Source organism: Fonsecaea erecta (assembly GCF_001651985.1).
Source record: "Fonsecaea erecta strain CBS 125763 chromosome Unknown Scaff3, whole genome shotgun sequence".
Lineage (NCBI taxonomy): Eukaryota > Fungi > Ascomycota > Eurotiomycetes > Chaetothyriales > Herpotrichiellaceae > Fonsecaea > Fonsecaea erecta.
In genome coordinates, this window is record NW_017387246.1 from 2,722,465 (window position 1) to 2,750,342 (window position 27,878).

Genomic DNA, 27,878 nt, shown 5'->3' on the forward strand with positions numbered 1-27,878 from the left:
TTCAAAAGAAATGGTGGTCAAAGATTCGAGTAGCTGCCATGAAAGGTGTTCATCTTATACAGTGGCCCCGATCGTCTTAAAGGGGAATTAAACAACAAACCCGTAGCTCTGAGCAGGCCGCTTACAAAGTAGCAGCATGAGCGCACATCAAGCAGCGACATGTGTGTACCAGTTCAGAGGATTAGTCCGAACTCTGAAGTCAAGAAACGGTATCTGGCTGACTCACGCATCTATGCGGAAGCACGAGCTGCCACTGATCAATTATGTCACTTTGGTGGATTTCATGAAATGATTATGGTATCTCCAGTCTAGCGAAACGCTATTACTAATGCCGACCAACCTTGGCGGATGGAAATTCCATGGTGACGAGATACCAGGGTACGAAACTGCACGTCTTGCCCTGATTCCAAATCTTGAGTTAACCGCCGGGAAAGCACGTCTAGTGGAGACGGAACTTTCGCGAAATTGTTCCTTAGAGCAAGGGGCACCTGCACTATACAATCCTCTGTACGAGTCTCTCAAGAGCTTGGTCCCTGCAACTTCCTGACCATGTCTGTGGGCGGACAAACAATGACAAAATAAGATTTCTGGAATGCTTGGTTAGGTCTATCTTGGAGAGCGCAAGCTTCTCGGCTATTAACTAGGGATACGGAGCTACTGTATCAAGACGCTAGGAGCCCCACCTCCAGAGTTGGTATCGGTGTGTGTGTGTGTGTGTAAGCGACGCGTATAGTTTTAAGTTCGTAATGTAGTTTTCAAACTGAGAGATATGTAGCTGTTGTATGAGTTGTTCCTGGCATGGCCTAACAGTGCAAGGGAGGAGTGTCACAAAATTTTCCTTGCTCCTGGGAGAAACCAGCAAAGACCATCTGACGTGGAAAAGGACATCTTGTGACAGTGATGGTTTTCTGTCCGAAGTTTGACTCCCCACTGTTGAAATATATGTTAATTCGATTCTCTTCAACAACCCATAGCCGACTGAGAGTTCCGTCGCCGATGTTCAATTCATTCTAACCAGCAGGAATAGCATATCCCCATTCACCTTCACGAGTTTCACAGCCTTCAACCAACGGCTGTACATCCCCAAGCAGTCTGAATAGTGCCACCGCGGCCAAAAATTGGAATCAGTGACTCAATAGCAGACCAGGTACCGAGACCGGAGCAAGCAAGACCGGCACAAGCAAGTGAGATAAGTGGAATGCTGATATACCAACTCTTTTTAACTCCACGCACGTGCCGTCTCCAGCCATTGTCGTGGCGAGTCGTGATACCGGTTTGTGGATCAAAACCCTCGCCTGGTAATGCTGAATGTTTCTTAATGACGTACATAAGATAGATGACCGGAGGGATCGTGTATGTAAAGTTCAGAAGCAGCAAACCGCCAATCAAATTGGTAAGGCCAGCGAAGTTGGGTATAGAAACCGCCAGTATCATGGCGAAAATCCAGTAGACCGGGCCGAGAGCTAACCAGAGAAAGTAGCCTTTCTTCTCGGTGATTGGTGGTAATCGAAATATCTCCTGTCCAACTTCAAGGTATATAGTCTTCATGCCGATATTGAAATATAGAAATGTGGAAAGGAAGCCCATGATAATGCCGGAAATGTTGCATAGGATTTGTATGGCGTGTGGGCTGATGACTTGAGTAATGCTTAGGATGGAGTATTGACCCATATAATGGTAGACGAAGATGCCGAAGAGAAAATAGACCAAAACGATGAATACTTGGCTTATGACTATTGCCTTCCAAAAGTCCATGGGATGACGCATTTCCGCCATAAAGCCGATAAAAAGAAGTGTGCCGGAATAAGCATACGCGATGGTGTCGATTGCATTGAACACCGCAGCGAACGTGTTTGTCGTCTGTTGTTGGTATCCAGAAGGGGGAATGCCGCTGAAAGTCTTCACTGGCGCCGTATCCTTGATAAGTGTAATCTGATGCACAATAGTTGTATCAGGACCATGAGTTGCAGCTGCGGTCATGATGATGATGAAGGTGACAATATTAATCCAAACTGCACAGTTACACAACCAGCCCAGTTGTTTGAGCGCTCGAAGGGTGCAGGAGGTCATGGCGATAACAACGTTGATGATAACGATAACGATATAGCAGACTCGAGCATGTGCTAGTTGTGAGAGCTTTTGTGAGTTACTAATTAAGATGACAGCAACTGAGCAGAGAATCTGGAAAGCCTGCAAGATGTTGATAAGTGTTCGCGTCCTGGGTCCAAAGAGCCTGAAGAAAGCATCGCCGAAATTCAAGACCGGGTATCTTGATGAGTCGAGCATCATGAATACTCTCCAAATCATAAAGCCAGAAGCACCAGCAGCAAGTCCAAAGATGATAAAGGCACTTGCGGTAATGGCGTACCCTGCACTGGCGAATGCATATGGTGTTTGGCTCCAGCCAAGGACGTCAGTGGTAATCAGGTAAAACGTTGTCATCCAGTTAGCCGTACGAAGAGCGCGAGCAGCACGTCGCCATTCCGCATTGTAGTCGTAAATAGGTATAATAGAATCCTCTTGAACGGCCTGTCCTTCGACAGTAGTATTCACGGCCGCGGCAGTGTTCTTGTTGTTGTCGCTTCCATGTGAATCAAGCGGGATTTCAGATGGAACAGGCCGTCCACCTTCGAGAGTTCTCGGACTCAATTTGAGATAGACCCTGATGCTGTCGAAGAAGCTGAGTTTTCTTGTCGTCGCGAGGAGTTGCACGTGCTCTTTCTCCTCCATCTCACGCTCGATCTTGGCCCAGAACGAGTATTCTTCGAAAGTGACGCCAGGAGCTGTACGTGCTTTCAAACCCCAGATTGGGTAGCGCGGCCGGGCTTGATCGCCAGAAGCTGCCATCTGTCTCATATCTCTTGTGAAGACCAGCTCCTTCGCAGTACGAGCAGCGTCACAATGATTCATATGACAAAACGAAATATTGAGACGGAATTTCATATAAAATACTAGGATTTGGTGTAAACAGTCGAGCAGCAGCGGAGGCGCATTCGAGAACGGACTCGCCGAAAAATGTAGCAGAGCGGCCCGCCCATCCGTGTGCCCATTATTCTCGATAAGTATGGTGAAAATTGTTGGTGTAGTCGCCAGATAACGCGAGTTATGATTGACTTGTGTGAAATGTGATTCAGTAACTACTTCAGTAGCTCGCGCTCTGGCAAAAACCTAGGTCCGCTAAAGAAATTAGTTAGTTGGAAAGGCACCCTTTTTACGGCACCTACCGTATTGAGTTAGAACGAACCCTATCGGATCACTTTCTGCCGGTTTCCCTTGTTATGGTGAGGGTTTTCGATGACAAAGGGAGCGGCAGGCTGGCATCTCCACAACGGAAGTCTTTGGCAAGCGCATGGACGGATTCCACTCATCCCAGTTGGCGCAAATTCCGGCCGAGAATACTCTGAGGTGGGCCGGAGTATTCGGCACGAGATCTTCCTGAGCTGGCTCCAGACATTGAGGCTGTTGGAATTGACAGTATGTTTGACGATATATCGACCATCAATTCATGCTCGCCGATGACCCAAACGGGAGCACGATCCCGGGAGGCCTCTTGTCTCAAAATTTGTCCGCTGGCGACTGTGATGTTGCCACTCCTGCTACCTACGGTAAGTTGCCTGTCACATATCCGAATTGGCTGTTGGCCATTGAGTAGGCTTCAGCAGGACCTGGAGCCTAGTCTTCAATAGCCTAAAGCTAAGACTTGCTGCTAGTGGACGGATCTCTAACAGACGGCTCTGCTTTGGCATGTATCGTCGAAATCATATTGTACTTCAGATTTCAATTGATCGTTACTTGTTGCAATCGAACCAAGAAGATTTGGGATGACTTGCTCTTTTTCGTAGTCCTATACTATAGAGAGAGCGATCTCCTTAAGATGTAGTGATGATAGGCTGTCTGTAAAGTATTGAATCAGAGATGATAGACCTTGATAATGTTACACACACAATGAACTTTTTAGTCTTCTTATGAATAACTAAATAGAAAAAGAAACCCCGCTGGCTTTCCATCATTCTCGCTCATCTCAGCAGCTTTATCAGCTATGACGCAGACTATGTGATTAAACATCTTTATTCTGGAAGAATAAAGCGTAACCGAGATGTAATCAAGGTTTTGTCCAAAGAATAGCTGGTAGAGATTCCCACTCCATTGGACAGGCTGAGCTTAGAAAAGTGTGATATATCTGGTGGTGCTCAATCTAACTTGAACTAGAACATCTCTTCCTACATGTGGTTCTCTGTCTCTTAGCTATATTGTAGCCCTGGTGTGACACCTGTATATGCTCGTTGGTGACCGAGAGAGATTTTTTAAATATATTTTCAGGTACATACTGGGTTCCCTTCAAAATTGATGAATCCGTTGAGCGGTGTACGAATTAGACCCTTAACGGTGCAGAGATCAAACTGGAACGAGCATGTCTGACGAATTGGCTTGCAAGGATTTATACGTGTCAGCAAACATTCCGAATTAGATGTAATCCAACTCGGCAATTGAACGTGGCCGAACGCCGCTGATATCTGATATGAGGCGTTGGCAACCAGGCCTCCTGGCGGAGTGTCCGCCTCTTTGGAGGAAAGATACTATTTGTGGAGTATGGGAGACGATCACATCTTGCACCCCAGCCCTTTGAATCGGGCCTCATCTGCACAATTTCAATTCACCTCACCTTTGACGTTGCTGTCGTTGGCAGGCTTCCCGCCATGATTTCTACAGGGCACTTTCAAGCCAGAGATACAAATGGTTGATGGTCTTGGCCACGGTCTTATGGGTCCAATGCTTACGGTGTACCTGCCCGTCGAGAAGAACCAGGATAAAATAGCTAAAAAGAAACACTTAGATGCTCAGCATCAGACATTTGTGACCAAACATCACTGCTGTGACACCAACAATTGACCCAGTAACCTTAAGATCCTGCCCTTCAGAAGTTTCGACGATACAGTTGGGCAGTGCTAGCGGCGGCCGGCACTACTGAGCAGAAGTCACGGGTCAACTACAAGAGGTCCACTATTGTGCAATATCAATAATCCCACAGCCACAATCGCCAAATCTTCACATCCTGACAAAGCCATGAGTGTTAGGAAGCCTCCAGCACGATGGCTCTGATGACGGAATCAACCATTTCACTCACGCGTTGTACGAGCTATAGAGCGTACGAGATTCGGAGCGGGATTCTTCTATAAGAGATGGCATACGGACTCCTCTCGAAGATGTTGCTTGCTGATATGTTAAGTGCGGTAAACTCACAAGATGTTGTATCAAACTCTCCTGTGGGCCACCTTCCTGGTTTGTGCTACTGTTGAAGCTCAAGATGCTACTGATAGCAAGGTCATCGATCTCTATCCATATTCTACCCCTTCGTGCCATACTGACACTTGGACAGCTCGGCCAGCTCCAGGCTGCTACAATTGATACAGAAGGGCAAACGGAAACAACAGACAACGGTGTCCAAGCGAATTCCAACAACTCTCTAAGAGCAGGTCCGAGAGGATATGTCTTATTAGAGGATACTGTGGTGCGAAAGAAGTTGCTGCACTTTGACAGGGAGCGAGCTCCCGAACGTAAGTCAGGAAAGATCTTTCCAAACCTATCCACAGGTTGGCGACAATTTGGCTCACTTCTTATTAGGTGTTGTACACGCGCTAGGCCATGGTGCGTATGGCATGTTCCAATCTTATGCCGACTGGAGCAACTTGACAATGGCCTGTTGGTTGCAAAATAATGCAACTAGCGAGGTCTTCACAAGATTTTCCGTTGTTGTTTCAAGCACGGGTGGAAGTGAGGTCCAGAGGGACACACATGGTTTCGCGACGAAGATATACAGTCAGTGCGGCAATCAGGATCTGGTTGGCAATCACGTCCCATCATTCTTCATCAATGATGGCTCCGAGTTTCCTGATTTGGTTCACTCTGTGAAGTTTGAATCGGACAAAGGCTTCCCAACAGGCGGCTCTGCGCATACCACTGCTTATGACTTTTTCGCTCAACATCCAGAAGGCGCAGCTCAGCTTATGTACGTGCTCTCAGACCTGGGTCTTCCAAGAGACGTACGACATATCAGTGGCAACGGCGTACATACATATCGCTTCATCAATGGGCAAGGCAACTCTACATTATTCAAATGGTACTGGTTACCGGTTCTTGGCCATCGAAGCTTGGTGTATGATGAAGTCACCACCCTGGCTGGGAAGAACGCCAACTTTCAGCGTATTGACCTCTACAACAATATTGCCAACGGGATTTTTCCTGAGTGGGAGTTTGCTGTGCAGCTATTCCCAGACGACGGCACGTACATGTGGCAGGGTTACGACCTGACCGAGCCAACTCAGATTATACCCTTCGAGGATAACCCGCCAATGAAACTGGGAAAGCTTACACTGAATCGCAACCCAACTAATTTCTTTGCGGAGCCTGAATCAGTCAGTTTTGCTCCATCAAATGTGGTTGACGGTGTCTCGTGGGTTCCAGATGCCCTCTTGCAATGGCGTTTGATGGCATACGATGACACATCGACCCATCGACACAACAGTCCGAACGGCTACACTCTCCCAATCAACAGACCCATTGCTCCGGTCTACAATAATTATCGAGACGGATACATGCAGCCCTCGCTGTTCAAAGGAGAATCTACTTCAAGCCCAGATGGTCTTGGTGGCGTGCAACCTGCCGGGCCCGCACAGGCCCTCATGTATGCTGGAATCTCTGGCACAGGCAAAATTGGTCGATACCGAAACCTGAATTACGACTGGGCGGCTCAAGCCCGAGCTTTTTGGGGCACTCTGGACGCATATGGCCAGCAGCACCTGGTCGATGGTTATCGCTTCGAGCTGGGCCATGTTACTGACCCCAACGTTACCATGACCTACATCAACACCATTCTCAACCCAATCGACAATTGCCTTGCCCGAAGGGTTGCATACGGGATTGGGGCTGTGATGCCCGCACTGGGAACTGGCGGCCCCATAACTCAGCCTGGAAGTAACAAAAGCTACCCATCCCTCTATCCTCTCAACCCTGGTGTGGAGTCCAACAAATCCAATGCTGGTCTCACGGTTGCCATCATAGCCGACGACAACATGTTGACTGTGTCTGATTTACAAGCCATGGAGCCAATCCTTTCCTCACAACAAGTTGGATTTGATATTGTTGCCCCTCATGTAGGGATGCTCGCATCAAGTGTGAACGCCACAAGTTCCTACACTCTCACGAGCGAAGTCATGTGAGTCAAAGTGTCCTTTGAATGAAAATCCCGAGGCTGATCAAGAATCGATAGGTATGACGCCGTATTCATTGGGTCTTCTGCCAATGGAAGCATCTCTACGACGCCTAACTCGATGGCAGCAAGCCACTTCATTCTTGATGCTTATGCCCATGGGAAGCCAATTGCGGCGCTTGGCTCCAACGGAGCACAACTTCTCCAGCATCTACAGCTAAATGCCAATTCATCCATTGGCCTGTATACCGGGAACGTGCCAACGGTGACAATGAACGTCCTGAATGCGTTGAGTGGGCCAGCCAGATTCTTCCAGCGCTTTCCAGTGGACGACCCAGCGATTTGTTTGTAAATCAGTGTGATGGATCTCGCGAGTGTGTGGAACTCATGTTTATCACCTCGCACGGTTCAAGTGACATAGAAATATCAGGCGATGAAGACACTGAATCCCTCATTTCCCCCCTGAAGTCTTCATTGAAGCATAGAGAGGATATAGCAAACCACAACGAATAGGAATCCGGAAAGACACCCGCTAAGCATACCCAAGTAGGCGCTCTAATGTCAAAAAGCTTCGCTCTTGTCAAGGGCATGCTTTCCACATCGTGTCTCTAGACTCCCAAGTCACAACGAGTCCCACCTCCGAGACCAAAAGGTCTCCATGTCACCGGTCCAAAAGAAAAGTCTGGTTAAGCCCTTTACATCGGCCCAAGAGCGATATTCCCCAAAACGCTGACGAAACTGCCACAGAACATCAAGGCCCTGTGGCAATAAAGTCCCGTCATAACCGCCCATCCGCCATGCATCGATTAGCATCAGCCACATCCATGCTATACATTGCCGCTCAATCCCCAAGGCCGGCTGAAACGGGACGAGTCTTTCCCAGAGCTGTATCATCATGGCATTGTACACTGAGAATTGAGGATATCGCAAGGTGCTGAAGCCACACCAGGCGAAGAGTGACAGTGCCAAGACCAACATCTTCTCAAAGAGATTGTGTATATTATCGGGTACGAGGAGAATAGGCACGCTGTCAAGGTAGCAATGATACTTTCTTAATGTTTGTCGGCGCCCCGCGAAGAACATCTTTTGCGATTGTGTGAGTGCCACACATGTGGTGCCAAAACCAAGCCTGCAAGCATTGACGAGGACGGAGATCGTGTCTTGGGTGATCGGTTTCTCCCGGATAAGGAGGTCAAAGCCAAGAGGAAGCCGGATTTGCTTGGGCAAAGGTGTGGATGCATATATTTCTTCGTATTGTCGGCGCTTGAAAGCGGATTGGCCAGTCTTTAGGGCAAAGGTTGTGTCGCTGTACAGGGCCACCATATCTGCTACTCTCAGCCCGGAAGGGAGCTCTAGATGTCCTTTTTCTTGCCCCAAGAACTTTAGAGCTGACAAATGCAGCCTGTATGATTCGAGGTTGCCTAATGCTGCTTCGATTGTGCTCAGGCACACGATGGCGAATACCAGAGCTTCACTTAAGCAAAAGTTGGGTTGATTAAGAAAAGCGCGGACTCTTTCCATCGCCTTGCCTCGGTGTCTAAGCACAAGCATGTTGGGGTTCACCTTGGATTGGCGGTGCATCGTGTGGGTGAGGTGGAGCTGACTCATAATCGCATGGTAAGAGACTGGGGAAGTCTGCTAAACAGATCAGAACCAGTTTTGGTGGAAAAGAACATCGAGAATTCGACAGCAATCTAATCGTGAAGAGAGCTCCAAAGAAATAAGTAAAGTTGATAACTTACGAGGGTTGGTAGCAGGAAATGAAAAGCACCTGAATTATTGAATATCTCGTTCGCAACATCAATGCCAGGTAATGTAACCTCAACAAAGAAGTCTAGGGCCTGAAAGTCACCTGCTTGTGCATCGGGTGGAAGAAGATTGAGGAGCTCGCTTCGGAAGCTGCCGAAACCGGGGTATATCGATGTTGTTAGGGTTGGGTCGATGCCCGTGAAGACTTTCGATCCCCAAACTCCCACATCTTCATTGGCGCCATCGCGAGCATCATATTGTCCTGTTACGACCTTGTGATGTTTCCTCGGATGGGCATATGAGGCCTTTGCAGCATGCGAGCGCGCTGCCGCGTTCTGCAGTTCACGTTCTCTTTTCGAAGACTGATTAACCGGGCCAAGGATCAAAGTACGCATGATATCAAGTTCGCTTTTGGATTTCGCTTCATGGAGAAAAAGAACATCGAACGTGGCGAAGGAGAACAAGCGATCGTACTTGCTCAGCATGTTCGAGCCGTACTGCTTCATATTGTTTTGAATGAATGGTTTGTCTAAGCAGCATTACCAACTTAGATCGTCTGCCTCACTTAAAGTCTGAACGTAGATAACTCTAAACCTGAATGGACCACTCAGACGCCAACAAGCACCAGGTGTTATCCACACTCCATGCATTGATGGCTCAGTTCCGGCTCAGGGCGGGGAAAACTTAATTTAACCTAACGCACTTGCAATATTGTGAGAAGCGAGGCTGCTACTCCTCATTTCCTTACAGCGCTTAGGGCCCATCAGCTGTCATTTGTTGTCAGCTGCAGTCCCGTGTACGAGGTAGACAAGTCTTGATTCTGGGGCTATCACGTTGAGTCGTGCCCCACTAATATCGGCGTCTGATTCCATCATCCTCATGTGGAGTTACACCCCACTAATCGGCATCTGATTCCATAATTGTTGTGGAATCAATACAGCACGTGGCTGCCTACGCTTTCCATGGGGCAGTGGCACTTGCCTCGAGCACCCATGGATGTAGTGACTTGCCGTCGGGCATCCCAAGGAACTTGCCTAGAGAATCAATCCATTTACCGCAGTCGGTGGCCTTCCCAATGATCCTCACGAAAACCCCGCTTATCTGGGATGGATGCAGGAAAGCCAAAAAGAGGTCTACACGGCCGTAAAATCCGAAACTCTGTATCTTGAGACTGGCTCTGATGGTTTGAGAAAGTCAGGAGAGCTACCACTACTCGCTTTGGCATCTCTAGTGTGCGAGACGGCAATCTTACCATTGGGTTGAACCACGGCTACTTGTACCCAGTGGACACAAAACCCGAATCAATCGACCCTGAGTCTGGTAGCTACTTATCATTGGCCAAGAGCTGAGGCCTCCAGAATCTTTCATTCAACCCCTGGGGATCATTTGTTTGAGACTGGGTATGAGAAAATAGAAGCCGAGTCGTAGATCGCGACAGTCAGCGAATTAGTCTCAACCCTCGGGTCTGGTGGACCTGGTATTCATATGGATGAAAATGTCTGCAATATCCAGCAACGGAAGAGAGATCTAAAACGAATCAGGGCTGAAGCCCTGGAAATTGCAGTGAAAATGGCATTTTGCCAAGTATCTTGTCAACCCCAGACTAATAAAACCACCAGGGTTCTGTTGACTCCTGAAGAGAAGCTGAAAATAGGAGGGCAACCACATTGTGCCTAGGTCCACGAAGGGCGAAAAAAGGTTGGCGATGCCTGTTCACACTCTACATCCAACAACCGAGGACGTTTGAAGGGAAAATCCTATCAGGGAAAAGCGTTCCGCGAACAGGGACATTGAAACCAATATCGCTTTCTTCGTGTGCTCCCTTGCGCCCTGCTTGTTTGTCTTCGGTACATCGACGGGGTCCGATGAACACTACCGAACCTACTTTCTGCATTTACTAACTTCCCATTGATTATGAAATCATCTTTGTCACAGCCTTTTTGAATTGTTATTTGTGCTAGAGTTGTTGATAGCTACGAATAGCGTGATGTCGGAAGATAGCACTACATGCGGGACTAATTACAGCGAGGCCTGGTGGTCTGGCTCCGGCACGATTGCACAAGCTGCAAAGGCTAGAGCATGCAGGGTGGTTTACGGGGTCTACACACATACTAACACTAATCCAGATGTCATTTTGAAAGCGGTTTAGTCCTATGGCTGCAGATGGTTGACCTACCAGCTGTCTCGCTCCGATTCATTTATCAATGGCATCTTACCTCATCTTTCTGACTGAGCAGACAAGATCGTCATCTCCTAGAGACCGCAGACTCGCTTTACCTATTTCTTGACGTATATAGTTTCCCATTACCATGCAGCTACTCTTCATCGACAACAAAGAACAGTTATCAAGGAAAGATTACGAGCTTCGAGATGCAGCGGCACGCTCACATGCCGCGACGTTTTCTCATCGATACTCGAAAAGGTGGATCAAAGCAAAATCAAGATTACCACCTCGTCCTGGGACGAGGGACACGCGCACCAAGCCCATCAAGACAGCTGATCACAATAACTCACAAGAAGCTGCGAGCACACCGCTTGTGGAGGATTCTGAGGACACCAACGCTGCTGGTGAGGCTGATATTGACGCTGATGCGGTTTGGTCTGCCGCTGAGATCATGCTTATGCTATTGCCACAAAGCATCCTGATCAAAGGACAATCGGATCCATTTGACGCATCCCCAGTTCGAATCGATTCGAAGGCCCACGAACTCATCTTGTACTGGAGAAACGAATATCTCTTCCCACGACATCATGTGAATGCGAAGACATGGTATCAAAGTGCGAGCGCAGTCTCGGATTGGCAAGATGCACGATGGTCTCTATCGGATCACGGTCTCGGATACGCTCTGCTCGCACAAGTGAGCGCCTCGATAGCCCTAACGGTAGAATCGAGACAACATCTTGAACTGGCACTCGTTTACTTACACCGAAGTACTGTTGCTCTTCGAATGCGACTCGAGAACAGAAAAGAAGACTTGGACTCTTTCAGACTTTTCCGACATGTGGCTCTGCTGCAAGGCGTCTCAACATTTGCCCGCAATCGGACGGCTGCAGTCACTCATGGGGAAATGCTCAAGCGTCTATATGACGCATGGCTCGCTCGAGAAAAGAGATTCGAAGTGAAAATATTGTTGTTGACCTTATATGCCGACGTACATATGGCCACCACATTTCTGGTTCGACCACACTTCAAGCCCTCAGAGAAGCTAATTAAGGCCTTCTACGAAGCTAGTGGTGCTCCACCCAGAGAAGAGTGCAACGTGCCCATCAGCCTCACGCAACGTCTAAACGGTCAGATAGTAGACACGAAATCGGAGGACGTTATTCTCATGTGGACCCAAACTCTCGCGATCACATCTTTCTATGGCCGAAGACTATGGACCTTCATGAATCAAATCGATCTGGTCAATCGCATTTTAGATGCCGAAGACAAGGCCAATCGACAACATGACCCAACGAATGCAACTTTCTTTCATACACAAGCCTACATCTTGCTGGCAGCACTCTTCTTCATCCGTCTATCTACTATGCCGGAACATTTTGTCACAAAATCCCACTTCTCTGCTCATGCAGCTCTTCTCAGCAGACTGCGCTACCATCTCGAAATCAGTGACAGCTTGAAAGATTGGCACGTTTACTCGCAGGCAAGATTATGGGCGTTGTTTGCTGGCGCACAGTCTGAATATCAAGCAGCTCTATTAAATAAGCAACCCCGTGCTTTGGCGTCTCAAGGCTGGTTCAACATACAATTGGCGAAGCAGTCAAGGAGGTGTGAACTGCTGACTTGGGTCAGTGTCAAAGAAGTACTAGAAGGCTTCATGTACTTCGCAATGGTGCCGGATCCGTCTGAATGGTATCGTGAGCTGATGATGGTTCAGTTGACTGTGGGGACGGAGAGCCGATCCCAGTAGCTGAAGGAGACCCATCGTATTTACTTGAGCGAAAAGCAGACAGAAGTTCACCATACACCTGCGCTAGGCTTTAGATGAACTTATCACCTGCCCTGGGCCCTTGGCTTTGCTTCGCTTCCGATTCATCTTTCCCAATCTGGCTCTGCCGGCTATCCTAGGGGGTTTACGTGTGAGTGGCTTGGCAGATCGCGATTCCCGAAGCGATTGTCGACGGATACGCTCTGGCTGAAACGGAACTCTATCGACCGGATCGTGGCTGCGTGATTTTAGCACCACGAGCCTTTTCAGCTGGAAGCAGGAGGACGAATTTCATTGCATCGCGTATACTACGGAATCATTCTTCGCTCACGAAGATACCCTCGTCCAAGATGAGATGTCTTGAACGTTTCACCATGTCACCATCTCAAAGCTGGTACTTGAAGCCAGGAGACCGATCGGTCCATTCACCATCAGGGACAACATAGCCTTCAGCCACCAGCCTTGCCTTCTTCGCCTCTCTATGCCTGTAGATGAAGAAGAGGATCCACCAGCAGACGAAGCCGAGCCCGATGGAGGCCAAGCTCCAGCCATGGCCGAGGAGGAACCGGGGCGCGGAAGTCGAGCGGTAGATCTGCCCGGCGATGATGCCACCGACGTTGGCGAGTCCCAGGTGCACACCCATGGCGGCGGCACGTTTCCCGTCCGGCGCGATGTTCATCCCGTGCCAGGCGATGCTCGTGCCGGTGATAATGTAGCAGCACGACGCGATCATGTAGGTCGCGCCGTACCAGACGCTGGCGTGTTGCTTGGTGAGCAGGATCGCGTAGCCGGCCATGCCAATGGGCGCCGAAATCACCATGGCCAGAAAGTAGGCTTTGAATCTCTCAGAGAGCACGGCAGCGATGAAGTAGCAGACCGCCCCGACGATTTGGACTGGAGAGCTATGAGTTAGTGGACGAAGACAGGGGAGAGAGAATCTAGTGTTTGTGTACCTGGAATAACATAGTACTGTGATTTCTTGGTGGAATAGTTGAACCCGTCCTTGAGGATGATGGGAAGGAAAGTCCCAAACCCTGTCAAATGAGATCAGTAAAGGCCAACTATCAGGATAAAGCGCAAGAGTGATTACCATAAATGATGGTCGACATGAGAATCTGATTGAATCCGTGCAGCCAGGTCTTGATATCAAGCAAGGCATTCTTCACGTCTTTCCTGGTATACTTGCCGTCACCGCCACTGTATGATTCCATGAGCTCCAGCCGCTGCTTCTGCACGGCTTTGTCCTCGTCGGTGAAGAAATAGGCGGTCGAGTAGGACCGAGGAATCAGGAAGTAGCACACAAAGGCAAAGACGATGGTGACGATTCCTTCGATGATGTACAGCCTGTGGTCTCGTCAGGAAAGGGGGGTCTTCAGAACTTGCAATGTCTCGCTCACCAGCGCCATCCAGGGTACCCAGCTGTGCCGTCCATGTACAGGATGGCAAAAGCGATCAGCCCGCCAAAAGCTCCAGACAGAGCCGAACCAACTAGGGTGATCCCCGTTAGTTTTCGAGATGGAGAGATCGAGGCAAAGTACATACTATAAAGGTAGCAAACGCGTTGGCCGACTTCTTCACGCCGATACCAGTTCAACAGGAACATCGTCATCGACGGGAATAGACACCCTTCAAACGTGCCCAAGAGCAGCCGGCAGACGATCAACCCGGCGTAATTCTGGATGAAGCCCATGCACATGCACACAAGGCCCCAGCAGAAGACGAGGACAGGGATGACTCGATAGAATTGGAGGCGCTTGACAAACATTGTGGACGGGAACTTGTTCATGTTAGCCAGGGTTGCTGGGTGTTAAAGGCTGTCCCCCTTACTTCGGATAGAATGTATGTGAGATAGAAGATCGAAACCGCGGTCTAGTATAGATTTGTCAGAGATTGCTGCATTCACACAAGGTTGTCTCTACAACTCACATTCAATTCGTTGCCGGTGAGCCCGATGTCCTTTGTCATGCCCTGAGTCGCGGCGAAACCGATATTGCCACGGTCGAGGTAGCTGATCAGCATGAGCAGCAGCATGACCGGCGTGATGTACATGTCCAGCTTCCGGACGACGCGTTTTTCCTTCTTGATGAACTCCTTTTGCTCCGAGGTGAGTGCGTGCTCGCCATCGCCGGCGAACTCCTCGAGGTGCACATTGCCCTTCAACTCTTCGAGATTCTGTGCCAGGGAGCTCATTGTGAATGACCTACTCGTTGAGGAGCTCACGGAGCAGTGAGGTCGAAGGGGTAGGCTGTAGATGAAAGCTTCGTTATACGAAGAAAGAGATCTCGACGGAGAGTTCGGGACAGACAAAGACAAAGAACGCCCTCAGAGCATGATAACTTGCCTTGGGCCCGGGGGGCTGGGCCCCATGGGGACAGAGATCACAAAACATGGGGTCTGGGAGAGCCACCAGAGACCTAGAACTTTGGAGATCGCGTAGTGCTGATAGAAAGAATAGATGGAATTGGAGAATGCATCCGCCAGATCTGAACTGCAGCAGAACAGGCCCAAGCGACATGACTCGTTCTCTTTTGACATTGGATGAATCGTGTCTTATTTCGCTTAACCAAACCGGCCATGTGCACAAGTGTAGCCTCACGCGGGAAGATCGGGAACTCACCCCCGGTGAAAGGCTGCTTGAACGCCCCTATCTCAACCTACTCCAACACCTGTTGAGATGCGTGAGCGGTGTATCTTTGGAGATCTATCACGTCTGCTGGCACAGAGGGCATGGAGAACATTGGGGAGGTACTTCTGCACAGTGCTAGCCTTGTGTTGGAGCCCATTGCACACGCTTGCGGTTCCGTCCCGGACGGTCTTCAGGATTGCTAGTCTCCAAAGCAGTTACCTGAAGGGAGTAACCTAAAACAGGTTAAAGAAGTTCTGCACGCTGCCTGTGCGTGTTTTCTGGACGTGGTTCGGCTCACAAGACTCAACCAACCTCCTTTTTCCACGTGACGGTGCTTCACACTCGGCAAATTCGGCATCCACCATGTTGGCTGGGGAGCTCTTGTTATTGGAGGCATACTAGTCCGGGGGAGGAGGCGGTGGAAGCGGAGGAAGTGGAGACGGGATTACTGCGGAGGTGGATTCGACTAGTGTAGTACTGAGTAAGGACATATATGATGCCGTGCCGGAGAGTGTCCGGAGGTCCTTTGCTCTCAACTCGGTTCCTTAATGGAAAGATCGACCTGCCATGTTAGTTAATGGTCATTGGTCTCGTTGACACTGTTAGCCGTGCAGTTGGAGAAGCAGTCTCGGCGGCGGCTAGCATTGTGGTCAATGACAAGCCTGTGATGTTGGGGTACCTCGGATAGATGGTTTCGAGGGGGGTTGGATTGGTCTACTACCCCCATATGCTTCTGAGGCGACACCTACCGTCTGGGCATGACGATTTCGGAGATCAACAAACAGCTGGCTCGTCGACGCGGAGTTTGGCTGAAAAACATCCTCAATAGTAGATACTCGACCTCTGCATCACACCTTGAACGCTCATAAACGCATTGAACAAGACAGACCATGTCGTTGCCCGTTCGCCTCTCTCCGGTCGACGCTCCCAACCTGCAAAATGGGGCAGCCTCTCCCAAAGCAGGCTGGGGGTCTGACTATATCGCACGCCAACTGGCGAAGCTGCATATCCCGTACTTCGTGATAGTCCCCGGGTCGTCTTACCGCGGGCTCCATGACAGCCTGGTCAATCTCAACGGCAACGCTTCGCCTGAGATGGTGGTCTGCCTGCATGAGGAACACGCCATTGCCATTGCCCACGGCTACGCCAAGGTAACGGAGAAGCCGCTGGCATGTGGTCTGCACGCCAACGTGGGCTTGATGCACGCGTCCATGGCGATTTTTAATGCCTTTATCGATCGAGTGCCCATGGTGATCTTGGGCGCCGGCGGCCCGTTCGACACGACGAAACGGAGACCGTGGATCGACTCGACGCACACGGCTGTCGATCAGGCCGCCTTGGTCAGGAACTATACGAAGTGGGACGATCAGCCTGCGAGTGTCAATTCGGCCATCCGCAGCGTCATCAAAGCCACCGCCGTGGCATCCGTCAAGCCCTGCGCTCCAACATATGTGGTTCTGGATGTCGCTCTTCAGGAAGGGGAATACGACGAGAAGGAGGTCCGATATCCCGACACTGAGAGATACCTGACGCAGCAGTCAGCAGGTGCCAGCCCAGCTGATGTGAAGAAAGTTGCACAAGCCTTGCAGCAGTCCAAGAAAGCTTTGATCATGTTTGGCAGGATGAACAGGACGCAGAAAAGCTGGGACGAGAGGATCAGACTCGCTGAGATGTTTGATGCGAAGGTTATTAGTACGTACCAGCCATATCTGTTGCAGCCGGGCCAGGAGGTATTAACCTTTTGCTTCTAGCCGATATCAAACAACCAGTCGCCTTTCCCACCACGCACCGATTACATCCTGCAGCGCCTGCGCTTTTCCTAGCTCCTGAGGGCTCCAATCTGATCAAGGAGGCCGATCTGATCATTTCCTTCGACTGGGTAGATCTCGCCGGGTTCTTCACGCTGGCTCACGGTGAGTTGATCGAGCCCAAAGCGAAGGTGATCGAGATCTCCGTCGACAGCCAGCTCCACAATGGCTGGTCGAAGGATCATTTTGAGACACCCCCAGCCGACATCAGCATCTTCGCCGACCCGGACAAATTCATCACCGACCTCGTGGCCGAGCTCGAGTCTAGCAAACTCTCTGGCTTCCCGAACTCGGCGTGGCCCGCGACGCAGCCGTCATCCTCGCAAAAGCCGGTGAATCTCGACAGCGAAGAAATATTCCAAGCAGACCTCGCCTCCGCTCTCTACGCCGCCATCAGCCCCGAAGACATGTGCATCATCCGCCTGCCGCTGAGTTTCCGGGGGATTGATCTCCTGGCGACGCACCCACTGGCGTACCTGGGCATGGACGGCGGAGCGGGCATAGGGTCCGGGCCGGGTCAAGCTGTCGGTTCGGCGTTGGCGTTGAAGGGAACGAAGTACGTGCCGGTCGCAATCCTGGGCGACGGCGACTTCCTGATGGGCAATTCTGCCATCTGGACGGCAGCCCGGTACCGTGTCCCAGTGTTGATCATCGTCTCGAACAACGGCAGTTTCTACAACGACGAGGTGCACCAGGAACGTGTGGCGAACACACGCAGTAGGCCGGTGGAGAATAAGTGGATTGGCATGCGACTGGACGATCCACTTCCAGATATTGGGAAGATTTCGGAAGGATTCGGCCTGAAGGCACTGGGTGGCCAGATCGCGACACGAACTGATCTGAAGGCAAAGTTGGAGGAAGCCGTCAGATTGGTCAGAGACGAAAAGGAGGCGGTGGTATTGGACGTCAGAGTCAGACCTGACGATTACCTGAAAAACTGGGGGGCGAGTAACATTGTCAAGAAGTGAGGCGGTGGGGAGAGATGCTAGATCAGCTTTGGATTTGTTTTACAATTTGCATCTGCATTATACGGTAGAAGGAGGGTTGGTGAGCTAGACGTGGTCGTACTAGAAGGGTATGAGGACAATGTGCATCACAGAATATGTTTCATCATTGTTGATTCCTTCTCAAATTTGCATGGTCTAGAGTGCAAACGATAAGAGTTCGGCACAGGCAGGCCTACACCGGAAGGCACAAGACATTGATCTGGGGATCCTGGGAGAATAGATATACATCCACATAAGTTTACTCTACTCTGATCTCTCACTACGCAATGTCACGGTAACCCAACCCTCATGCTCGTCTTCTCATTCAAACCCCAGGCATAGCTCGAATCATCATGGACCGTGGTCCTCCTCATGTCTCTGCGGTATTTGCCCTCATACGCACCGCCGTGGGCACGATGCATCACAGACGTGTTGTCCCACAGGATCAAGTCTCCCGGGTTCTGCCACTCCACCGACAGGATATACTTGTCCTGGCAAGCGTGCTCCAGTAATCTGTTGATCAGCGCCGTGCTTTCTGGCTCCGGCAAGCCCTCTACGTGGTGCATGTGGTTGCCGATGTACAGCGTCTTGCGGCCCGAGCGTTCATGCGTCTGCACCACCTTGTGACGAGAGTAGTAGCCTTTGTCCGGGTCGACGTCTCCGAAGTATTCGGGGGCGGCTTTCCTGCGTGAGTGCAGCAGAGAGTGGCAGACAACATAGTCGTTTTCGTCCAGCTGCTGTTTGAGGTCGGCGGGCAGCTCGTCGTAGGCGGCCCGGCAGTCAGCAAAGTCGGTGTTCCCCCCAAGGCCTTGGCCGGGAGGAGGGATTTCGTGAGCGCGTAACAGCGAGAGCCCAGCCCTCCGTGGGTTGAAGGAGGAGTCATGATGGAAAAGATTGTTGCCCTGGCACTGTGGTCAAAGGACGTCCCCAACACCCAAGGTTCTGGTCAGGGAATACCTTGCCGTAATACCACCGATGGCTTCCCGGTTTCACCAAGCTGTTATCTTCCTCGATATTTCCCACATCAAACAATTCCTTGTGCTTAAAGCGAAACGGACGGCCCGCTTGGATGTGCGGGAGAACATCATCCAGCTCACCCAGCCTCTCAGAGAACTGGATGTGGAGTTCATCATTCAATTTGGCATGGCGAAAGACCAAGGCACCATACTTGTATAAATCAGCCTTGTGTATTGACGTGTTATTGACCACAGAATGGTTCTGCTCACTTGGTTGACGGCTTTCCAGAGTTCTTGGAAGACGTCTTCCGGCACGGGGCGAGAGAAGTCCACACCCGACACCTCAGCGCCAAAGGTCGGGTGGAGTTCTTTGACTTGAATGAGGCTATAATCAACAGCGTGTGGCATGTTGGGCTTGATTCTTAAGACGCGAATAACTGTGCTCTGATAATCTGCACCAAAAGGAGTTTGCACGAGCCGGCTTTGTCATTCTGTACGGTACCTTCAACGTGTGTGCATTTTATCCATTCAAGAAATCCGAGGTTAGCCCACGTTGCTGCGTCTCCAAGTTCTCGACAAAGGCGTGGTATGACGACCTTTGCCCCTTTTCGCACTGTCGGGGTCATGGCAGCCTCGGTGGAGAAGAAGCCATGGTCGTCTCCAATGCTTCCTTCTCAGCAGCGTCAAGGCTTGGAGAACACAGGCCTGATTACACCAGCAGTGAAGATTGGGGAAAGCATCACGGAACATTCCTCTATTCACCTGACGTGACTGTCCTGCGAGGCTGCAAACCCCGATAACCATTCTCTAGATCAAGCAGTGCTTCTGTATCACCGCAGGTCCCTCCACCATGTCCCTCACTCGTTGCCAACCATGTCCCCCAGCACTCAGTTCGCCGTCCCAGCTGGAGCGATTGCCCAGCTGCGGATCATCGACTCAACCACTAAGATCAAAGGTCTTCCCTTGGACTACCTCATGACACCCCCAATGCCTGGCATGGAAGTCTTGCCGGAAGCTCCGACCTGGTCATTCCTGATAGAGACTGACACGGGCCGCAAAGCACTGTTTGACCTGGGCGTTCCGCCGAATTGGAGAGATTTTTCACCTGTCGTGGCAAAGCCTCTCCAGACTCGGGGCTGGGGTGAGCCGTCTGGGGAGAAGCACGTGGCTCATATCCTGGCTGACGAAGGCATTGACATTTCAAGCATCAACAGCATCATTTGGAGGTGAGTGGAATGGGGCACCGTGCATCTTATTTGTCATTGACGTTGACGGTCCGGACACGAAGTCACTGGCATTATGATCACATAGGGGACCCTTCCACGTTCCCTCCATCCACCGAGTTGGTTGTTGGGCCAGGATTCAAAACAGCCTTCTTACCGGGGTGGCCGGCCAGACCCGACTCTCCTGTACGTGAGAGTGACTTCCAGTAAGTCGCCCCCAACTCCGGGCCGCGCTCAGAGCTCAGTCCTTTCATGTAGTGGACGGCAAGTACGAGAGATCAGCTTCCAAGAGCCAGACACCCTCCAGATCGGGCAATTCAGAGCCTTTGATTTCTTCGGAGACGGTTCTTTCTATTTGCTTGACACACCCGGCCACGCAATCGGGCATTTGGCAGGCTTAGTAAGGACGACTGCCGACACGTTTGTCATGATGGGCGGCGACCTCTGCCACCACGGTGGTGAGCTGCGTCCGTCCAAGCTCTTGCGTCTTCCTTCCAAAGTCTTTTTGCCCAATCTGGTACGGTATCCTGGGTGTATGTGTCCCGGTGCCGAGCTCGAGGCCATTCAAACGAAGCGGTCACGAGCACCAGACGAACCGTTCTTCGACCCGGCTATAGGCTATGACATTCCCGAAACCATTCGTACGATTCAGAAGGTCCAAGACGCAGATGCTGCGGATAATGTCTTCTTCATATATGCACACGACAGCACCATCGGAGGCATAGTCGACCTATTTCCGGGACTGGCGAATGACTGGATGGTGAAAGGGTGGCGGGAGAAGGCGTACTGGCGGTTTCTGGAGGACTTTGAGGGAGCACTGGAGGGAAACTAGAGCTTGTAAACGAGACAACAGGTTGTAAAGCTTGAGACCAACCAGTCTGTTGTTTGATTGCTAAGAGCATTCGTTGCTGGTTGTGACCTGGAATTTTAGATGGATAGCTTCTCGACGAAAGGACTCGAACAGGGAGACTTACCTACACTGGGTCACAATTCCTCGAAGGCCTCCTGAGTGGATCTGAACCGGATGGGAGATGGCTTCCCTCCGACGAACGTCGTCAACCAGCTGTCTCTTCGATGAGAAACATCTGTTTCTGCCAGGGACACCCGCACGCAGACAGCGTTGCTACACGCTTTTCTCTCTTGGAGCCCGAGTAAACTCCGCTTGCTACGTCTGCTCTCCTTGCCTTGCCTGGGCCTGGACTTCTGGCCAGGCAAAGTGGAGGCTGACCGATGCTCAACAACCAATGATGATGGTCAGGGTTCGTGGTTCATGGTCACCAGAAGACGGACCCCGGGCCACCAAAAGAGCGGAGGCGTCCTTCAGGCCACGAGGATAGCCCGTTCGTCTAGACCCGGGGTTGGGGCGCAAGGGAACAGTTCCAGAAATCTCGACTCTATCGGATGTTGCTCTGGTTTCTGCTCGTTACAAGACAAATGAGAAGTTCTCGACACCGGATCGCCCCATCCCCTACCTCCCCAAAAAAAGCCAAAGTTTGACGCTCCAGAATGCCGAGTGCGGAGTTGTGAGATCCGGGGTTTCTAACTTTCCTGGAGAAAGCGAGCAATTTGGAAACACGAGCGTCACGGCGTTCCCACGCCGACCCCATGGTTTCTCAAGCGGCGCCAGGGAACATGGGATTTGGAACACCAGGTAGGTCCAGGCGTTTACGTCTGCGTGAGACCTGTGCTAGGATTTCGGTCCTGGTGACGCTCGAGGACTTCTTAATCCAGCCGATTCTCACCCCTGGAATTCAACAGATTCTCTTCTCAACCTCGACATCTTCTCAGTAACTCCTCTTCTCCCCCCGGCAAAAGACTATTCCCCTAGCATCACGATATCACTAACGGCAAGATGACGGTCGAAGGTGGACTCATCACCAGTACCAAGCAAGCCTTCAGCTTGCTCAACTTCTCCACCTGCTTTCTCCTTGCACTCGGCTCCTTCGTGTATGGCTACTTTGCTGGCATCATTGGCACGACCCTCACCAAGGCCTCGTTCCTGTCGTACATGGGCCTCATCGACGCAGACGGCAACCAAACGAAGAACGCCCCAGGCCTGATCGGAGCGATGACCGGTGTGTTCCAGGTATGCTTTGATATCTATCCTCCGCAGGCAACTCGGTACAGGATGCTGACGTCAACGAACTTGCTCAGGCTGGCGGTATCTTTGGCATCATCATTGCTGGCCACCTCGCCGACAAAATCGGCCGCAAACGCACGTCCATCTCCATTGGCATCCTCGGCATCATCAGCTCGGCCATTATCTCCGCCTCACAGAATGTGGGCATGTTCATCGCCCTTCGCTTCTTTACCGGTGCTACCGGTTTCGCCTTCCTGACTGTCATGACTGTCTACTGCGCTGAGCTTGCCCCTGCGGCTCTTCGCGGGATCTACGTCGGGTTGAACGGCGCATTGTGCGCATTGGGCTTCGCCGTCTCATCTTACTTTGGCGTGGCATTCTACAACGTCTCCAACGAGGTTCAATGGCGTGTCCCGATCGCCCTCGGCATCGTCTTCCCTCTGGTGCTCACCGTCGGCTACCTCTTTGTGCCTGAGTCGCCGCGACACCTCCTGATGGAAGGCCGGAAAGATGAGTCCCTGAAAATCATGTTGAGACAGCACGGCCATGGAGATCGGGAGGACTTTGCGCGCGCCGAGTTCTTCCAGATGGAGAAGCAGGCCGAGCTCGACATGCAAAGCGATGCGTCGTGGAAGCAGTTCTATGCCAGTCCCTCTGTCCGCCGCCGGGTGGCCATTGCAGTGGGACTCGCGTTTCTGTCCCAGAGCACAGGCAACTTGGTCATCAACAATTATGTGGGCAGATCCCAAACCCAGAGTCTACCTTTCTTCCGCAAGTGCTAATGGATGAAACTAGGGCTCAACCCTCTGGAGCAGTCTCGGGTACGACGCGTACACTCAGCTGTGTTTCCAGGCTGGCTACATCACTGTGTCACCCATTTTCAACGTGATTGGATCCGCCTTTGCGGACTACATGGGACGGCGCACGTTGCTCCTCTTCGGCCTGAGCATGTGCTTGACGTGCGTCAGTATCGAGACGGCCATGATTGCGCTGTACGGTGCGGAAGGCACCAACCGAGCAGGCCTGGCCACGGGTGCGGCAATGCTGTTCCTGTTCCAGGCCAGCTACGCGCTCTGCGGAGACGTGTGCGTGTTCATCATCGTCAGCGAGATCTTCCCCAACCATCTCCGCTCCAAGGGGAGCATCGTCGCCTACACGGCCAACGCCTTGACCAACCTGGTGTATCTCCAGGTGGCGCCGACAGCGTTTACCCACATCCACTGGCGGTTTTTCCTGGTAAGCATACAAAAGATGTACTCCTCACAAATGTCAAGTATCTGACGCAGTTGTCTTAGCTCTTCATTTCAGTCACCGCTTGCGGCCTCGTGTGGGTCTTCTTCTTCGTACCTGAAACCAAGGGCATCGCGTTGGAGGAGTTGGCCGAGATCTTTGGCGACAAAATCGCCGTGCACGCCGCAGACATCACCGTCGACCACGACGCGCACGAAGTGCATTTGGAGAAGCACAGCCAGGACGATATTGTTCCCACGTACATCACCGAGACGAACGCCACCAAGGACACGGCAGCTGTGCACATGGAAAAGTCCGAAGTGTAGACAGATCGACGCCAGGGCCGGGCTGAGGGAGGTGCCAGCAGGTGAACCCGGAAACATTGGAGTCGCAGGCTTTTCTCCGTCGATTTCCATCTTAAACCACATGCTCTGACGAAGATGTCTTGATCCACTTCAGATATTTAAGCATCGTTTCTGGTTATGCCCGGCAAGGCTGAAGAAAAGGGGCTGGGGTGAAGGGTGGAGCGGACCATTTGGGCCATTTCGGGCTAGCTTCAATTTTGACACGTGTCTCCACTACCACAAACAAAATATGTGATCACTATTCCTGCCCTGCAGCATCGAATATCAGTGGTGACAGAATTGGTGGTAATAACGAGAACATATGGGCATCTCCATGCAGCTCAGCGGGGATTCACGATTTGTCATTCAAGGCTGCATCGAGCATCTCCGCGTGGGGATCCTCTTCCTCTTCCTCCTCCGCCCCCACCACCACCTCCTTCTCTTTCTTCTTCTCCCTGAATGGTCTGGGGATCTCAGCACTAATTAGGCCCATTGCGGAGTTCGCTTTGCCGACCGACCAGTGGGATCGTCCCCAGTGGCTAGGCTACCGGGTCTGACAAAATATGGGGTCGGGATTCCAGACACCGCGAAAGCGTCTATGTCTCACTAGCAGAAGTTTACATTGCGCGTGCACGACGTAACGAAACAGGCGAACAGTGGAGAAAGCCTTGCAGTGGTACTTGGTACGGTGGCTTGAGGAAAGGAGGGCTATTTTCTGCAAGGAACATGACATGCTTTGACGCGTCCATCCATCCAGGTGATCATGGCCACAGTATGCAGGCGCTATCTATCCATGCACCCCCTGGGTGGCCCCGTTCCGAATACCACGACCACGCTCTCTTCTCAGCCTCGACAACGTGACGCGAATCCTTCACTTGGTTTTCCCGCCACCACTGACACCGTTCGGATCCTGCCCGGTCATCCAGGCACAGTACAGGTCAATCTTCCAAATCGCCCACGTGCTGTCCGGTTCGCGGCGGATGGTCCAGCGATAGACGGCGCCGGCGTCGAAGTGCCTGTCGAGCTGGTCGCGCTCGTACAGCCAATGGGTGATGCCGTTGCTGCGGACGAAGGCCAGCTGGCGGTCCGGACTGAAGTGGATGTCGAAGTTGCTTGATTGCAGATGGCACTGGGCGTACTGGGCGACCTCGGGGCCCCAGGCCCAGGCGCCCAGCCCCTTACGGCCAAAGTGCTCGCCGAACGCGTACTTGACGTGCGCGTCCTCGGTGAACAGGTCCTCCCACTGCTGCAGCGCCGCGGGGTCTGTGAACGCCTGGTCATGCAGCGCCGTGTAATGGTCGATCAGGTGCCGTACCGCCTCGACGTCCTCTTGTGCTTGCAGCCGGCGCTCCAGCTGGGCGACTTTTTCGGTGAGGGTGGCGATTTTGGAGGTGTAGTCTGGTTCAATGCTGCCCATCTTGGTAAATTAGTTCTTTGCGAGGAGTAAGAAGTGTGTTTCCGGGCTGTGAGTGCTTGAAGGATGGATGCGTCTGCTGTGGTGTTGGAGGTTGGCGGGTTTACGGGGTTCTTTATGCTCACAGTATACCACAGCTAGACGGGCTTCCTGAACCCCGTTTCCCCATTTCCGGGGAGGAAAGTATGAGGGCCTCTGTATCTTTATTTGTCACTTGAGCAAATCATTCCTCCCTGTTTATTGACCTTGTGCTTGTATGCTGGGAGATATGCACAGAATACTCAGCAGTATTATTAATGGCAGCATTCTCCGGTCTTTACGCATTCAACCGTGACCGTCCTATCGGAGAATGAGGAAAGGGTATGATGATTCCTGCCATGTGGCCATGCCTGCTGCTTCGGCTATCTATGTCAAAGAGTCTACAATACTGGTGCAACAATACTGAATGTATACCGCTACAATGTTCTTTCAAATGGCAGCAGTGTCCAGACAGCGAGGTGAGCCTTTCTGTATACCATGAACGGAGAAAAGGAGGCTTCCAAAATACAACCGAGAGAAACAAGCCTGCAGGGAAAGTTGACTATCGAGACTATGGCACTATCGCAGTTTACTTCATGCACTCTCTCTCCACTAGCTTCGTGACTACACCTTCCATGGCTCTGTCCTTCCCTAAATCTTCGACGCCAATTGTGGAGCCCGGTAGTCGGTCGTTATGAAAGGATAGTCGATATACCCCTTAGCCTGGTCTCCAGGCGGATACTGCGCAAAGTACTATCCCCTATTTGTCAGCATCATCTCATCTCTCTCAAAGTGCTTGATATGTGGCGAAGACTACTCACGTCAAAGTTGTAGTCGAACTTGATTTCCTTCTCCCTGCCGGCCATCGCCGCGTTGGCAAAGTCCGGATTGATCAACCAGGGGCGACCGAAGATGATCACGTCGCCGGTATTGTCTTTGAGAAGTTCCTCGGCCTCGACCAGGGAGATGGCGCCGTTTAGGAACACCTTGGCGTTCTTGATCAGGTGGCGATATGTCGCCCACACGGGGTGCACGGGCCCTCGCATCTTGCCGTCGACTTCCATGTCCATCCACTCTGTTTTTGGATCATTAGACGGGCTCGTGGCATTCTCGGAGGGAGGGATTACAAACGTACCCAGGTATCTGACCAGGTTTATGTAAGCCAGGGGGCGCTTGTCGAGCTCCTTGATCAGGTAGGTGAATTGTTCAATCTGTCTCTCCACGGGGAACATGCCCAGGTCGCCTCGACCAACCGCCGGAGACAGCTTGATGCCCACGCGATGGGGTCCCCACACTTCGACAAGCGCATCGATGCACTCCAAGCAGAATCTTGCGCGCTAGAGACTTGAGTTATATCCATGTGACACCAGAGGAGGGCCTCAGGGCTTACATTCTCGACCGAACCACCATATTCGTCTGTCCGGATATTGGCACCGTCGTCAAGAAACTAGAATATCGAGTCAGCAGAAGTTATCAGGTAACTGTGGCCCTTTGAGTGTGAGCAGACCTGTGCTACGAGGTACCCGTTGGCGCCGTGCAACTCGACGCCGTCGAATCCAGCCTGTTTCGCATAGATGGCGGATTGGCGGAATTGCTCGACCACCGTCTTCGGGTCCTCGATGGCCGTCGGCACCGAGTAGCCCTTGTCCAGCCCCGGCTCGAGATCGTACACGCCGTCGTTGTCGGGAGCAATGCCCATGCGGGCCTGGATGGCGCTGGGCGCGATGGTCGGCTTGCCGTAGTCCTTTTGGATTTTGGCGTCCGCATAGGTCATCCGGCCACCTGTAAGAAATCAGCATTGGAATGAATCGCGACCAGCTCTCCACCGTCGAGACAAGTCATACAGTGCCAAAGCTGGCAGAAGAAGATCGACCCGGGCACGGTGTGCACCTTGTCAACGACCTTCTTCCACGCCAGCATGTGCTCGTGCGTGTCAATCTGGGGAGTCTCGCGCATCGGAGTGCCCTGGGGTTCGATGAGGGCGCCGCCCGCCGAAATGAAGCCCGCGCCGCCTAGAGCGCGCTGGTAGAAGTACTCGGCATTGAGCTCGTTGGGATACGTGCCGTTGGAAGACCTAGGAAGTCATCAGGTCAACCACGCACACAAGGGCTGGATGGGTTTTTGGGCAGCATTGCATGCATACATACCTATTCCGAGAAATCGACGACATCCCAAACCTATTACGGAGTTTCAGCGGCCCTATTTGCAGGGGTTGCGCGAGATGCTTGATTGGCGTGACGAGTTGTTCCATTTTGGCGAGGCTGCGTTCACAAGGGGAATAGATGTCTTGTGCTCGTCTAGCACAAAT

General features: G+C 51.7%; 11 protein-coding genes across 11 annotated transcripts; 5 read left to right on the forward strand and 6 right to left on the reverse strand.

Moving 5' to 3' along the window:
* Positions 1–1,062: 1,062 nt before the first annotated feature.
* On the reverse strand, positions 1,063–2,847 carry AYL99_04232 (hypothetical protein; the record flags this gene model as incomplete). The annotated part of the gene is made up of 1 exon (XM_018835746.1): positions 1,063–2,847. One exon carries the CDS (start codon positions 2,845–2,847, stop codon positions 1,063–1,065), a length of 1,785 nt encoding a protein of 594 aa, XP_018695396.1.
* A 2,397-nt stretch (positions 2,848–5,244) lies between these two features.
* AYL99_04233 (hypothetical protein) lies at positions 5,245–7,559 on the forward strand (the record flags this gene model as incomplete). The annotated part of the gene is made up of 4 exons (XM_018835747.1): positions 5,245–5,322; positions 5,378–5,555; positions 5,623–7,213; positions 7,268–7,559. 4 exons carry the CDS (start codon positions 5,245–5,247, stop codon positions 7,557–7,559), a joined length of 2,139 nt encoding a protein of 712 aa, XP_018695397.1.
* A 1,342-nt stretch (positions 7,560–8,901) lies between these two features.
* AYL99_04234 (hypothetical protein) lies at positions 8,902–9,462 on the reverse strand (the record flags this gene model as incomplete). The annotated part of the gene is made up of 1 exon (XM_018835748.1): positions 8,902–9,462. The coding sequence occupies one exon, from the start codon at positions 9,460–9,462 to the stop codon at positions 8,902–8,904; it is 561 nt and encodes a 186-aa protein (XP_018695398.1).
* Positions 9,463–11,265: 1,803 nt separating this feature from the next.
* Positions 11,266–12,867, forward strand: AYL99_04235 (hypothetical protein; the record flags this gene model as incomplete). The annotated part of the gene is made up of 1 exon (XM_018835749.1): positions 11,266–12,867. One exon carries the CDS (start codon positions 11,266–11,268, stop codon positions 12,865–12,867), a length of 1,602 nt encoding a protein of 533 aa, XP_018695399.1.
* A 403-nt stretch (positions 12,868–13,270) lies between these two features.
* On the reverse strand, positions 13,271–15,075 carry AYL99_04236 (hypothetical protein; the record flags this gene model as incomplete). Its single annotated transcript, XM_018835750.1, has 7 exons — positions 13,271–13,779; positions 13,839–13,919; positions 13,976–14,229; positions 14,283–14,373; positions 14,428–14,662; positions 14,713–14,754; positions 14,812–15,075. The coding sequence occupies 7 exons, from the start codon at positions 15,073–15,075 to the stop codon at positions 13,271–13,273; spliced, it is 1,476 nt and encodes a 491-aa protein (XP_018695400.1).
* Positions 15,076–16,401: 1,326 nt separating this feature from the next.
* Positions 16,402–18,287, forward strand: AYL99_04237 (hypothetical protein; the record flags this gene model as incomplete). The annotated part of the gene is made up of 2 exons (XM_018835751.1): positions 16,402–17,203; positions 17,263–18,287. The coding sequence occupies 2 exons, from the start codon at positions 16,402–16,404 to the stop codon at positions 18,285–18,287; spliced, it is 1,827 nt and encodes a 608-aa protein (XP_018695401.1).
* Positions 18,288–18,595: 308 nt separating this feature from the next.
* AYL99_04238 (hypothetical protein) lies at positions 18,596–19,669 on the reverse strand (the record flags this gene model as incomplete). Its single annotated transcript, XM_018835752.1, has 3 exons — positions 18,596–19,207; positions 19,263–19,472; positions 19,532–19,669. The coding sequence occupies 3 exons, from the start codon at positions 19,667–19,669 to the stop codon at positions 18,596–18,598; spliced, it is 960 nt and encodes a 319-aa protein (XP_018695402.1).
* Positions 19,670–20,134: 465 nt separating this feature from the next.
* On the forward strand, positions 20,135–21,316 carry AYL99_04239 (hypothetical protein; the record flags this gene model as incomplete). The annotated part of the gene is made up of 3 exons (XM_018835753.1): positions 20,135–20,487; positions 20,550–20,690; positions 20,743–21,316. The coding sequence occupies 3 exons, from the start codon at positions 20,135–20,137 to the stop codon at positions 21,314–21,316; spliced, it is 1,068 nt and encodes a 355-aa protein (XP_018695403.1).
* A 1,020-nt stretch (positions 21,317–22,336) lies between these two features.
* Positions 22,337–24,120, forward strand: AYL99_04240 (hypothetical protein; the record flags this gene model as incomplete). The annotated part of the gene is made up of 4 exons (XM_018835754.1): positions 22,337–22,570; positions 22,639–23,298; positions 23,360–23,800; positions 23,860–24,120. The coding sequence occupies 4 exons, from the start codon at positions 22,337–22,339 to the stop codon at positions 24,118–24,120; spliced, it is 1,596 nt and encodes a 531-aa protein (XP_018695404.1).
* An 889-nt stretch (positions 24,121–25,009) lies between these two features.
* Positions 25,010–25,555, reverse strand: AYL99_04241 (hypothetical protein; the record flags this gene model as incomplete). Its single annotated transcript, XM_018835755.1, has 1 exon — positions 25,010–25,555. One exon carries the CDS (start codon positions 25,553–25,555, stop codon positions 25,010–25,012), a length of 546 nt encoding a protein of 181 aa, XP_018695405.1.
* Positions 25,556–26,221: 666 nt separating this feature from the next.
* AYL99_04242 (hypothetical protein) lies at positions 26,222–27,821 on the reverse strand (the record flags this gene model as incomplete). The annotated part of the gene is made up of 7 exons (XM_018835756.1): positions 26,222–26,323; positions 26,392–26,645; positions 26,706–26,907; positions 26,961–27,017; positions 27,078–27,352; positions 27,415–27,644; positions 27,718–27,821. The coding sequence occupies 7 exons, from the start codon at positions 27,819–27,821 to the stop codon at positions 26,222–26,224; spliced, it is 1,224 nt and encodes a 407-aa protein (XP_018695406.1).
* Positions 27,822–27,878: the final 57 nt, after the last annotated feature.